The sequence below is a fragment of the Haliaeetus leucocephalus genome, unplaced genomic scaffold (genome assembly GCF_000737465.1).
Source record: "Haliaeetus leucocephalus isolate CR32 unplaced genomic scaffold, Haliaeetus_leucocephalus-4.0 Scaffold351, whole genome shotgun sequence".
NCBI lineage: Eukaryota > Metazoa > Chordata > Aves > Accipitriformes > Accipitridae > Haliaeetus > Haliaeetus leucocephalus.
Genome location: NW_010972787.1, coordinates 2,162,726 through 2,176,836, shown reverse-complemented (window position 1 = coordinate 2,176,836; position 14,111 = coordinate 2,162,726). Strand labels below are relative to the sequence as shown.

At 40.4% G+C, this 14,111-nt stretch overlaps 2 protein-coding genes across 5 annotated transcripts in view; one reads left to right on the top strand and one right to left on the bottom strand.

Moving 5' to 3' along the window:
* ZDHHC20 (zinc finger, DHHC-type containing 20) overlaps positions 1 to 8,623 on the top strand; it is a 54,229-nt gene extending 45,606 nt beyond the window's left edge. For 2 of the 4 annotated variants that reach the window (XM_010572644.1, XM_010572643.1), the window contains 3 exons: positions 320 to 446; positions 1,730 to 1,819; positions 2,979 to 4,433. In XM_010572644.1, the coding sequence (XP_010570946.1) occupies positions 320 to 446; positions 1,730 to 1,819; positions 2,979 to 3,165 (404 nt within the window). In that variant the 3' untranslated portion in view covers positions 3,166 to 4,433. Of the gene's footprint in view, positions 1 to 319; positions 447 to 1,729; positions 1,820 to 2,978; positions 4,434 to 5,794 lie in introns of those variants that run through there. The other 2 variants (XM_010572645.1, XM_010572647.1) reach the window with 2 other exon arrangements.
* Positions 8,624 to 12,322: 3,699 nt separating this feature from the next.
* Positions 12,323 to 14,105, bottom strand: MRPL57 (mitochondrial ribosomal protein L57). The gene is made up of 2 exons (XM_010572642.1): positions 14,057 to 14,105; positions 12,323 to 12,779 (listed from the first exon to the last, which is right to left on the bottom strand). Exon 2 carries the CDS (start codon positions 12,772 to 12,774, stop codon positions 12,463 to 12,465), a length of 312 nt encoding a protein of 103 aa, XP_010570944.1. The 5' UTR covers positions 12,775 to 12,779; positions 14,057 to 14,105; the 3' UTR covers positions 12,323 to 12,462.
* Between the last annotated feature and the right edge of the window lie 6 nt (positions 14,106 to 14,111).

Below are 14,111 nucleotides of genomic sequence, written 5' to 3'. Positions count from 1 at the left end.
AATAAGGGTTCTGGTGTCTTTGCCGTGCTGATGGTACTTAGGTCTGTCTCAGACCTTAAATGTTACATGTAAAGAGAGAAAGATGACTGTTCTGATCACGTGACTTTCTTCCCTTTTGTTTCTATTTTTGTCATTAACACTGTGGTTGGTTTTTTTTATGCTCTCTGATTACTTGAGATGACTTTTTTCCCCCCCAATACACATCAAGGTCGTTTTAGCTTGCCCGACACTGTTTTCACAATAGAGAAGTTTGAGTCTGTTTATTTGTCTTCCCTGACTCCTTATCACTTTAGAGATAGTGCATGTTTTTCTTTTACAGAAACATTCCGTGCACCCACATTTCGAAATGGCCCTGATAAAAATGGCTTTTCTCTTGGATGCAGCAAAAATCTGAGGGAGGTTTTCGGAGATGAAAAGAAGTATTGGCTACTCCCTATCTTTACCAGGTATTCAGTCTGAATGGGAATGAACTGGGGGATAAATTGATTCCATGACTTTCACCTTGCTTCCCCTTCTCCTAAAAAAAATAAAGCACAACTGAAAAGCCAACTCGTAAGTCCTGCATGATGAACATTGGTGTAGGGAAAATGTGCAGGAGAAAACTGAGCGAATTCTGCACAGGGTTTTCATTCAAAGAGAAGGGCCTCATTGATAAGGGCCTTCTAAATATGGAAGTTTGGAAAGCTTTGAGAAGTGTATTTCAAAAACTGTACATCTTTTGGTGGTAGTATTAGTGTCTGATTATAGAGCAGTAATCAGCAACTCAGAGGAGAACCAAACGCTTGAACTTCAGCAGCATTGAGACAACATCAGTTTAAAAACACCCCCTATTACCCCTGAAAACACTTGACAGCTTTCCTTTTACTGTAGAGGACAGTTTAGGTATTGAAAGCTGCCTGAGAAAATGTGTGTAAATAAGCAGCAGTGCAAAAAAAAATTCTGATACAATGCAAAATACTGTTTTTAAAACTTCAGCTGAGCCAGTGTTAGGGAGTTGCAGACAAGCGTCAGAGAAGCTTGATGAAGCAAGACTGACCTGCTGCCCACTCCCACCACTCCTGAAAGTCAGCAGAACAAAGTAGGAGCTGTATTTCAACACTGCTTTTAGGGGGTCATGTATCAGTTAAAAATATTGGTGAACCCATTTGTGACGCTGAGGTCTGGTAGCAAACAGCAGAGGTAATAACGAGATCTTAAGTTGCTTCAGTTGTTTGCTCAACTACCGTGACTTTTCATGTGATTAAAGACAGAAGCTATATTCTAGGTCGATCAGTCTGTTTTGCCACCACATTTTATCCTGATTAAACTTGCTTTAAAAGAAGGCTTAGCTAACCTCAAAATGATGGGTGGGGAGGGGAAAGCATGGCCACCAAAATATTATTTATGCTTCTGGGGTTGTAAATACCAGACAGTCTGGCTACATGTGCACGGTGGTTTGGGGCAAGACCCAGGCTACAGTCTACAGAGACACAGGGATGTTTCTGCAAGACATAGGCTAGTGATGTGCTCAGCAATCCATACTGAGTGATATGGTGGGAATCATTTGAGCTCCAAGATTTAATTAACTAATCATCTGGCTTAGTGGTAGAACTGCCTTGCTCAAGTCTGGAGTTCAACACTGCACTCAAGTAATTGATTCGAGCCTGCAGCATTTGCCTTTTGCATGGGTACTTTTCAGTTCATTTAAGTCAACTACAAATAGTGATTTGAATATTTGTTTCTGGTTTAGTTTGGGCGACGGATGTAACTTTCCGACTCGTTTGGTGATTATGGATCCAGAGCAACTTACTGTCTCAAGCCAAAGTGAACCTGCCAAAAGGTAACTATAGCATTTAAGTTAGTGATTTTGTACTGTTCTGTACCTCATCTGGAGAAAAAATTGTTTCAAAATTACTTAGTTTTTTATACTTCCTGTCATCTTCAAAGTGAGTTTGTAAGTCTTCAGAGAAGGACAGAATGGATCAAGACTAAAAAATGGTGCTGCTTCATGCAGAAATTGTTTCTTGGTTTTGACCTGTAACAGAGGATATGGCTCTGAGGAAACAGTAATGCAGAAAGTAAGAGAGCTTACTGGCTCTTAACAACAATCAGCAAAGTTCCAGGGAAGACTGAATAATGGCCCATGGAAAAAAAAGTTCAAGATCTTTTTTGGAATGAGAGAAAGGCAAGGTAAGGTATTACTTGTACTTTACCTCCTCCAGCATGCTTAAACAAGGGATGCTGAGACACAGTTTGCGAGAGAGTTAGATCATTGTGGCTAGTGCTGGTTTTTAGCACTGGCGTGTTTTTAGCTCATTACATTTTATCCCTCCAAATTTGCATGGTTTGTATCTTCAGTGTACTTTCAGGAAGCCTGCTTTAGATTCAAAGACACAGGAGTATGTGAAACTTCTGGGGGTGTTTACATTTGTCATTTTAGAAGTGTTCTGTATAGTTTGGTGAATTTGTAGCTGAAGATTGTTGTCAACAGCAGTCACCTGAGTTACCAGGCATTAGGGAGGTTCAAAGGCAATACTGAGAAGTTGCTTCCAGTGCAGCATAACCAGTGGAATTTAGACAAGAGCAGGACCTTTGTGCAAACAGCAGAGTATCCTTTTGCATTAAGAAGATTTTCAGCAGAAAGCCCTAGCATTTACTGATGGAATAAGATGGCATTAGGTTGTTCTTCCAGACAGTACTGGTTAAGTTTTCTTTTTAACAGTGTGGCAGTAGCCTTGTTGTCAGTATGCCATTTCTTGTCTATCAATCTGTGCTTTTTTTCCATTAGAACTGTGAGTGGCTTATGTCAGGTAAGGGTTTAGAGTGATGACAGGAACAAGCCTATAGGAGAACGGAGTTGGGGGCTGGGGGCCATTTTTAGTTGGCAGTGTAGGTGGTTTTGTTTGCTTTGCTCTTAAGTAACTTCACTACTCTACAAATGTCTGAAATAAGTAGCTACTGCTATTACAGAATTCCTGTTGACTTTGCTTACTTTTCAGCTCTGGAGGCAGTCAGTCCTTTCCTACTCGACCACTCAGTGAATCACAAAATCGATTGCTAGCCAGTGACAGTCAGTGGGTGGAAAGTGGCCCTGAAGAGGAAAATGTTAAATCAGGTAGCCTGCACCGTAACACTTCTGTTGATTCTATGGTTTTCTTTGTGGTGGGTTTTTCCATTTTCTTTTAGGCCTAAAAAGTCCTTAGGAATTGGTTGGAGTTAAGTAGAAGAAAATTTGTTCCATAGAATCAAGACAGCATGTTTAGAAGTTAAGGCTAACTTGTCTCATGCTCTGCTCCAAAATGAGTTACTACACTAAGGTAATGGATAGATAATTCTCACTTTCGTGCTTCCTGTTCTGAGATTTTGGATCTTTTTACATTTGATTAGGGGGAGGAAAATACTTTTCTAAAACAGGCACAACACAATAAATGTGCTTTCTGGTTTGAAGTCTTTGCTATTTGTTGTGCAAATCTGCAAAAACACATAATTGAGATTCTCTCACATTTTAGGTGCAAAAAAGCATATTATAGTTTCATTGGAAAGCTGATCTCAGCTTATTACTAACCAACCATCTCAATGAGAAACAGGTAAGACCAACATAATTGATTGCCATTTCTGTATATGTATGAGTAAACTAAAATAGACATCCTGAAGTCAAAAGTCACTAGTCATGGAATGCAGAGGAGTCCTCTGATGTTGGATGAGTAATAGAAAAGTCTAAATAAAACTTAGAATGGCTGTCCAGAAGACAAGAATGGGAGTAAAGCTGTAGTGCATGAAACATGGGCTGGCTAGATCTGAGATGAGTCAGACTAATCCTGTAATTTAGATTGAAGTGGGTAGTGCTGGATTTGTCACCTGACCAGGGAGAAGAATCTAATCTGCTAAATAGGCGATTTCAAGATGAAGTGCTGTCTTGAGGAAGTGCTGTTCTTAAGGAACAACTCCTTAACTGTCTTTTTCTTAATCGTATATTGGTGGGCTGTGCTCTGCTCTTATACTTTAGCTGTGTGCATACAAGGAAGGAAGGTCAATAGGTAAATACAGGTGTCTGCATACGGACTGCTTAGTCACACTTGGGATTGACAGTGATCTTTTATGTAAGAGTTCTGCATGCACTTTGCATTTAGGAAATACAGTGAGTGCTGCTGCATATGTGAAAACTTCCCTTGGTCTATTTCCAGTGACTACATTAAACTTCTTTTATATTGACTTCGTACTGTGGTAAGCTTATAAGCTCCCATTAAATTTTTCTCTCTGGAAGAGAAACAAATCTTATTTGGACAACTAGCAACTGTAGATGCTGAGGGCTGACTCATTCACCCCTTCTGCCTTCCCACCACCACCACCCCAAAAAAAAAGGGGAGACAGAACTTGCGAGGAATTCCCATTTTCTTTGGAAAGAAAACACGATATTTGAGGTTTGTGACCTCAGTAATTTTAGGATCACTTTTTTTTTTCTTTCTTTCTTTTTTAAATAAGGCTTCTGACCTAGAATCATTGTTTTGGTGGGGTTTAGCAGGGGTGGTTTGTTTTCAAGAAAAAAATCTGTCTAAAAGGTCTTTGCAGGGGATGGTATGGTGCTTGGACTGATGTTGGTCAGACTGCTCAATGTAAACTCATACAAAATCAAAATTAGACTAGTTAGTGGTACTTCTGAAAAACCTACTCAACCATGAGGACCCACCAAAGATGAGTTTTCCCTTTGCAAATTTTCTTAACACTTCATAAAAATGTGCAAATGAATGTCCCAAGCAAGGGACTCCTTTCAGCCTGTAGCTATATAAAAACTAATCTGATCTAAACAGGTTACTAACGCTTTTCTATTCTTCATAGAAAGGAATACATATTTTCTGAGACCAGTTCATCTGAGCAGCCTTTGATAGGGTATTATAGAAAGGTCTTAATCTTTCTTTCCACTGATTTAGAGAGGGACTGTAAGTGACTGGCTTAAGCTAGACAATTAACTGGTAATACTTTGGGATTAATTTTCTTTCTATCCTTCCTCTCTTCCTGAAGTCAGGCCAGATTTCATAAAGGAAGATTGTGTACTTTGTGTCACACCCGAACTGCTGTAGTTTTGAAAGTTGTATAAATAAATAGTGCATAATTGCACCCAACACAAAAGCATTTTGGTATGTGTTATCTCGAATAATGGTTAACTCAGTAGCACAATGTTTCAGATGTTTTGAGTTCAGTTGGTTTTGATCACAGTTTCTGTAGACCAAGGTGGTTAATTCCAGTCCCCCTGCAATTGTAAGCAACTGTGCAATAGCTCTGAGATCCAACATCTGTTCCATGCACTTTTGTATACCCTGTAACAGACTGATAGTTGTATTTTTCAATTTTATGCCTATAACATGCAGAAGAAGCAAAGTCATAGCTGATGAAAAAAATTCCCTGATTATTCTAGAAAAAAGAGTGATTTGCAAAAGGTGGCCAATCCCCCAGCTAGCAGTCCCCCAGCCTCACCTAGGCAAATACCATTTGTGTCTCTGTATGTATCAATTTAATTCAAAATGAACGAGCAATTCTTTCCAATCAGGGATCCAAGAGACTTTAGCCATAGGTCAGTGGTGATGGATTGACATTCTTAGTGCAGATAATCTTCTAAAACATAAGAGGTTTAAAACAAAAACAAAACAACGCCCCACACCTTCCAGAAGGCTAATTATGAGTTGAAGTTACCTTAACTGCTGTCCTGAATCAGGAGTCTGTAAATCATGTTACCTAGCTGCATTCTTGTCATGCACTATAATCTAGTTTTTCAAAGCTAATGGTATAATTCCACTAATTACCTTTTTTGTTTCACTAGGTTTCTGCAACATGTTTTGTGCTTGAATATTACTTAATTTTGTTTGGAAGAAGTTATCAGTAAAAAATGGAACATGAACATTTTAGGAAGAGACAAGAAATTTAAGTTTCTGCACAGTACGATGGATTCTTGTAAGCACTATTGCAGAGCAGGGAAGTTAAGACAGATGCCTTAAGATTCTTAACGTGCATTTATGCAACACTGAATTATATACTGCTACCAAAGGGCCAAATCCTGAAGTGCCCTGCTTGGATGCACAAGGTCCAGAGTGGGAACTATGCATTTCTGTATGCTGCAGTGATGGGGGTAGATTGCAGAGACTCCTACCTCCCCCACAGGCAAACTTCATACCTTAGGCACTGCAGAAGTCACTTCCATAGCAGGTCTCCAGGATACAGAAAGAAAGAAAAAAGGAAAAGAGAAAAAGAAAAGAAAAGAAAAAAAAAAAAGCGGGGCGGGGGGAGGGGAGAAAATCAACATAGAGCATGGCCAGTGAGTCTGAAGTGCGACTATACATAGTTCAAGCACCAGGTGATGGGGAATGGACTGGATGGTGTCTTCTCCCCGCCTTCCTATTAGCCAGTCTACCCCATGATCACAGCTCTCCAAGTCTTTCAGGACTGAGGATTCCTTCTACTAGCTGTGCTTTGGAGCAAGGCAATGACAACAACATAAAAGCCTTTTACTTGGGTTTTTTTGCTATAGGATTGAGCCCCCTCATTGGTTTAACTTGATATATGTAACCATATCAAGAACAGAGCTCAAAGAAGCAAACTCCATTTTTTAGTTGAAAAAAGCATGGATTATTACTTTCCAACAATTGTCTATCAGCATACAAAGAAAAGCCAATCTAAAAAGGAATTAACAATTGTTATATTTTCTGTTAGTCTGCAGTGTTCTGTACGAGGCAGTAACAAAATGGTAAAGTACCCCTGAGAAAAACCTTATTGCAGTTGTGTGTTGTTAGAAAATGGAACTGGAAGAGTACTGCTTTTTCTGTGGGACTCTTGATGGTTTATAAATACTGTTTTATAGTTTTGTTTTATCTTTTTAATAAAGGCACAAGTTTTTATTGGTTCTAAAGTACCATTTAAACCAATATCAAGTACTTAAAAGAAAATTAGTGTTGGATCATACATCTGGTTAACACACTGAAAATTTGTATGCTTTAGTCTGCCACTTTCAAGTCCAGTTTAAGTGATGCTGAAATTGCTAAAGATTGAGTACTTTGTGCAGTGATGTACCTGTTCACAAAAGGCGAAATGTGTTTCCTGTGTGAGGAATAAAGTCCATCCTAAGCTTAAGACCTACAGCAAACAATATGGGGTTTTTTCCCCCTCACTCCTCTATAGAGAAGACTGCTAACTCATCTTTGGGAGGTATTGGAATTTTGCACCTGGAAAAAGTGACAAATACTATTTTACTGTCTGTAACTTTTCTGATGTTTAGCTGATGTTGATTACAAATAGACATGAGCCCTTTTGATACAGACTGAAAGTAGTAGCCAGGTTGATGATCTGGACCAAAAGAACCTGTTTGGTTTCTCTCCCAGATTGATTGCTACTTAAGTCAAATATGTTTATGATGGAGATACTAAGGTATCAAGTATACTGTAAGGTTTAAAGCAAGTATTTTTTTGCCTTTGGAAAGAATAAATTTTCTTAGATATTAATCTTATAGAACAAGAACACTTTGAGAAGCTATGAACATGATTTGGTCACTGTTGGATGTTCCTGAGACAGAAGTAACGGTCTAAACCTGAGTGTTTTCTAAAAGTTGCAGAACATTTCTTCAAACTTGGTACAAGAAATTTTGCGTTTGCTACTATCAAAACTTATAAAAGTATTGCTACACATTAATCTGAAAGGTTTAGCTTTTTCTTCTCAAATGTCAAGTGAGAACTGCTCATCTGAATATAACCTCTCAGTAGTACTGCACCAGCAAAATTTCTTTGGGAAGACAACAGAGACAGAAGACTGCAAGTTCAAATGGCTCATTCTGAATACCAAAATTTGCAGCCCCAAATACTGGTGGAACTAATGGAGGGCCCAGGATATCATCTGGCTTTTACTGCATCAGTGTGTTACAGCTGGGATAACACATACATGCACAGTCATTGTCTAGCAGAACTATAAGCAAAATCTATGTCTCTGATGTGGTAAATATCACTGATTCAGCAATACAGTCTCTGCCCCCTTCCTCCACCCCCAAAGTGCTTGATATACCCCCATATGAATTTATATATACTGTAGGCTAACATCAGTGTAACTTGTTTGATTTCTTAAGTCAGGATAGTTAATCTACAGGAAAAACTGCAAGTAAACAGACTGGGCTAACTCCATGTGTGTTCTCTAGCGAGTGCTGGTCTTCTGAAACCAGTTCTTTGTATATCTGGTGGATATTTTTGTGGCTTTTCATGAAGAGCTGATGTTTCTGACATCTTTATGCAGATCATGGGTACATTTTGTCCCAGATTTTTCTCATGTTTCGGATGAAAAAAGGAGAGCAGTGTGCTTAGGATACTCTTGAGGCCAGAGTTACTGTTGGTGTAAAAGCAGGCATTACTGAAAAGTCACTTTGACAAACATGAAATGTAGTAAAATGATTCAAATATGATTCTTCCAAATTCACCCCCTCCCCCTTTTCTTCCCCTCCAGGAAACTGGTTACTAAGAGAAACGCCAGACTGGTATAAAGGAATTAACTTGTCTAAGGGAATTGTATTGATGAACTCTAAGGGCACACCAGTGAGTGGAATGGGAGGGTCATGTTTTCCTGGCAGGCCCTGGCTGCAGAGGAGGTATCGTGTCTAGGGCAGCAGGACAGTGTCTTCTGTTCTCCAGAGTTCTGTCCTGACAGCTCCCTAGCTGTAAGCAAGGGCACTCTGTGCTGTATCAAACAGTAGGACAGGAAAAATGAGGGAGCAAGCCAGGAATTTAAAAGTTGGTGAGGACAAAGAGCTGTTTGGCTGTTGAGTTGCAAGCAGACTAGGGTATCGCTGCCAGCAGAGGCAGGGGGGCTGTAGAGGTGCTCCAGGAAATAGGTCCTTTTGGCCCATGCACTGAAGAGCTGAAAACTTGCGGTGAATGCAGCAAGAAGAGCGGCTCTGCCTGTTCAGGAGGCCAAAAGAGAGATGGATCCTGAGAAAACAACTGTTTAGGGTGCTGCATCATGTGCTGGTTTTGTGCTTTAACCTACTCTCTGTTGGCAAGTCTTGAAAATACCTAGATCATCACTAAAAATAACAGCCCTTAAGCTTTTAGATCCATCAAAACAATTACTATTGCAAGCCATAAATAGTATTGCAGTTACTGCAGGATAGTCGACATCATTGGCTGCAATTAGGAACTATGCTTTAGTATTTCTTAATGCTTTTTTCTTTTAAAAAAATCCACGTACACACAGGAGTCATGCACACAAAATGACATTAAACTCCCAGTGTGAGGACAGAAGCCTGATATAGGGCAAGATTTCAGTGTGACTTCTTCTCAAGATTTCTGAAATGTCTTGAGATGATAAACCTGTCCCTCTGAAGATGAGGCAGGCAGATCCATAAATAGAAAATACTTGAAACATAGCTAATACAGTTTTTTTTTCTTATGATTACTTGTTCTCAGAGTCTACAACATGCACATCATTGCTGCTCCTACCAAAGGCATATTATGGGAAGGGGGCAGGAGGAGGTGTAGGTTGCTGTCATAACTGACTTCCTACAGCATTATCCCGAGATCTCAGTGTCACAAGTTAGATGCATCACAAGCCTTTGATTGAAAACTTCCACTTTAAATATTCAGAGGGTTATTTTAGAGGGAGTTTGGGCACTTCTATTTTTAGTGATTTGAGTAGAAATTGTGGTAACATTTTTGTTAAAGCTGCCCCTTGAGCGTTCAATTTGCAGGTACCAAGCTACTTTTGGTATGCTATTCTTAGAAACTGGTCCTGTTCTCCAGAGTGCCTAAGTGCCTACAGTTTTCAGGTACTGTTTCTTCCGTCATTTGATCTTGTGTGGCTCTTCTGTGTTGTAATTAGTCTTTTGGGGTCTGGAGGTTTTCATTAAGTTCAATACCATTCACTACGCACTCAAATACATTCTTGATATATCTGAAGTGTATGGTCCAGTTGTAGCTCACCAGAGCCCCAAGAGGAGGAAAAAAGCGTTTGCAGCAGCATCACTGTCTGGCAGGTTTACCAAGAGATGCATTGACTGACATAGATTAACCAGATCTGCCTAGATCTGGAGCACTGTCTGACCATATTTATTAAAAATTTAAAAAAAAAACCACAAAACCAAACTACAGCTTTGAGCTTCATAGTGTACATTCTCTGACGACACTGTCTAAAATTGTCTGTGATTGGGGGATTCACGTAAGTGTTTACAGAGGCTCCAAACAGCAGCTACTTTAACTCAGTGCAGATCAAGAACACATCTGTCACAGTACCTAAAAAATAGCTAGGTGTGCAACATCAGAGGCTCTTCTATCCCTAAATGGCACCAAAGAGAGCAGCTGCATATAGTGATTTGTTATAATACTGAACACATTTACTACACTCATTTCTATCAATTTTTGTATATATCAACAGCTTTTTATATGCATTTTTCTTAATTATGTAACTGTCATGACATGTAATGAAGCTGCAAGTTGCAGTTTGTATGCTGATTAAAACTGGTGTTTGGCTGTTTGTTTTCTGCAGCAACTACTTGAATCTTCTTTCCATTAGGTAGTGAAGTCTGATAATGTTTACAGGATTGCTTGCTGTGTTTTGAGGGGGTTCCCCATCTTTCTTCCCATGCCCTGCCCCAAGAAACAGAGAGCACATGCTCAGCAGTCAAGCAGGTGTGTTGGGGATGAAGCATTGGGATCACCTCTATTGGCACCAAAGCATTAATGGTGACAGGCACATTCCCTTCTGTTCACATTGCTTAGCTGACAACTTACACACTTAGCATGTTCCTCTCCGATTTCTCCTGTCCCTTAATCTGTTACTATCAGCTTTATTGTGAGAAACTTAAATCTTTATGAATGACAATTTACAATCATAAAACTATCATCACAGAAACAGGCAGCAAACCTGCTGTTAAATCTGCCCCCTCTCCCTGTCCCCTTTTTAACTGAGATGAATTAAATATCGCTGAGTTATCTCAGCAATTATTTTTGCATTTGCCAGCAAGGGTCATCAACATTTGCACTAATCACAATGTCCCAGTTGTTCTGCTTCCATGTAGTCATTTTTAATTGTGCTACCTAAACTTGTAATGAGCTGTATTTAAGTTTGAGGTGAAGTGTAAAAGATATATGTAATAACGACACATTTACTGTATTTTTGGTATGTTACAGATAGGACTAGTCCTATGCACAGAGAAAACATGTTGCCATTTATAGTTTAATACTTGAAGTAACTTTTTAAAATGGGCTTTTATAAATGAATTAATTAAATACAGAATCACAATGCTTTGCCTGGAAGTTCCTTCATGTTTTAATTGTATTGTGCAATTTCCCCATATGTATACTTTTCCATAAATGTTATCCATCTTAAGCCATTTATAACCATTAAAAGTGCATTCAAGATTTTGTACATCAGTGTTCAGACCTGTTCATACTTCTCTGAAGTATAGTTCATGTTTAAATAAAAATGTTGTACCATTTTAGGCCTCTTTTCCAAAGTGACAAAATATGAATGGACTTGACACTTGAATTCATCACTGAATGCAACATCAACTTAATAAAAGTATGTGAAAGAATCTGAAAATTGCTTAGCTGTAGCCTGTGTGTATACTGGTGAGAAAAACTGCCTACCTGGGAAACATTCTGTAACTGTTCCACAGATTTTACACTCCAGCTGCAACAAACCTGAGACTACACTCATTCTTGACACATCTTCTAGGTCACTTGGTCTTGAGAGGGGAAATAAAAGAACTCTGACTTGTGGCTGACTGTATACCTTCAGGACACTAAATGTGACTTAGAAATCAGATTGCCACTCAAACAGGAATCAGCTATGTTCCTTTTAGATCAGGAATGATCTCTGTAAGAGGACAGTAACATCCAAGTTGACACTGACATGACAATGACACTGGCATTTAAATTCAACAATTCTTTCCAGAAAGTTTAAAAAAACTGGAACATTTTACAATCTTCCATGAATTCAAGCCTCATACACCTGAGTAATTCTAGTTCATCTTGGTCCTTGCATGCCTGATGAAGTGAGCACTACCTACATAGTATCAGTTGTGTCTGGAGTATTGATCTCTACAGAAGTATCCCTTCAGAAGGGAGAGTGACCAGTAAGAGCCATCTGGTCAGTACCAGCGGATAATCCCTTTCAACAGAGCAGGTGTGTTCTCCTAGCTTTTGAAAGGAAAACGGTGAAGCTATACATCTAGTTCAAATCATCAGCACTGCACTTGGTAACTCACAGTTTTATGCAAAACCCCTGAAGAACAGAAGGCAAGCAGATGGTAGAGAGCCACAGAAAAAACTGTCTCTTTAGAAAAAGACAATAATAAAACATATACTGTTCTGTAGGACTACTTTTAATGTAAGATTTTGTATACCGTAGCAAGGTCTAATTTGTCATCTACCCTTATTATACTGAGTTACAAAACTACCGTAATAAGTACAACAGCAGATCCCATGGTAGTCCGTAATACACGCCAATACTCTGTATTAATCAAGATGTCCACTTTTTTGACACATTTAAGTGGTTTAAATGATCACTGATGTATCTGTGCTCAGGAAACTTGGCTTTCGTCAGGCTTTTGAAAGCTTCCCATTTTGCCTCTCTCTCTTCTGTGTTATGTTTGTACTCCTGTTCCCGTGTCAGGTAAGGTCGACTCAGCCAATATTCATTCTCTGCTTCAATTTCCAGCCTTCGGATCATTGCTTGCTTCATTGAAAGGGTAACCGCTCTTGGTCGCCTGTACTTTCCAATCCATTGTCTTCCAGGAATTCTCTTTCGGAGTAATACCGTTGTTAAAAACATTATGCCTCAAAATACAAACAAAAATATAAAATACTTATTACCTTAGGGACTAAAATTAAAAATGTAACAAGAAAAATGAGAAACTCTTAACACACTACACTGCCTTTTAGCTGGCTGTTGAGTTTGAAGTTCAGAACCTGATACTCACAACCAGCCGTTACGTAGACAGTACAATGACAGACATACTGTAAACTTAACACCAGAAAAGGGAAACTGAAATCTTTACTTAGTTAAAGAGTTTACTGAGTTATCCTTGCATTGAGATTAAAGCATATCATCCATAAATTATTTATGAAAATTCCAGTGCCAGGTACTAATAAACAAAGGAATCACTTCATTCCTTCCTTCTTCAAATAGCTAACTGCGTTGTCAAGACAGTGAGTGTTTCCAGGTCTGTCTTCTACATCCAGATCTGGCCTTTCCTCAGTATTAAGTTTAGAACTACAGTCTCTCAATAAACTTATTAGTATACAGTTACCTAGTCTTGTATTTTAACTATGGGAAATCTGGTTTGTAGAGAAGAACAATATCTTGTAGTAGACCAACTAGTGTACGTAGAAAGCACAAATACAGTTTCCGACACAATTCACAGGTGTAACAAAGGCAAGAAAGGCCAAGCTACGTTTAGATTTGACACGCTTGCTCTTCATTAACCTGTTTATTAGTCCTAAACATGCCTAACTCCTAAGTCTCTCATTACACAGTATTTTCATCAACTAATAAGTCAGCCAAGCGCCTTAACACGGCATTAACCAGCACTACCGCTGAGAAAAGCCACCCCACCATACCACTCCCGCGGTGCAACTGCATGCTGACATTCCACTCTCCGACACAGTTCAGAAGTGAAGCTGCGGGGCTTCGCGGGGGCATTGCTGCCTCGCTCCCTGGTTCCTCTCCCGGCAGGGCAGGGCAGGGCAGCCCGTCTCCTCAGCAATACCGGCTGCTCGCCCTCAGGCCTGCGGCCGCTGCGGCCTCGGCGGGGATCGAGGCCGACGGGACTGCCCACCGGGGCTGCCCACCGGGGCTGCCCACCGGGGCTCTGCAGTGCCACAGGAGCCACCCGGGCCGCCGGGCACCCGCCAGCTCTAGGCGGGGCTCGGCCGGCGCGGCGGAGCGCTGCTGCCTGGGGAAAAGGATCCCCTGCCCCTTCCCCACCGGCGTTACGGCCCAGGCCGGCCCACCAAGAGACACCCCGCGCCCAGGCCGAAGAAGCACCGTGAGAGGCCACAGCGGTGCTCCGAGCCCTGTAACTAACGGGCCCCTCCCCGCCGCCCTCACTCACCGGCTCCGGTGACGGCTCCAACCCCCCCCTCACGGCGGGGAGAGGAAATGGGGCC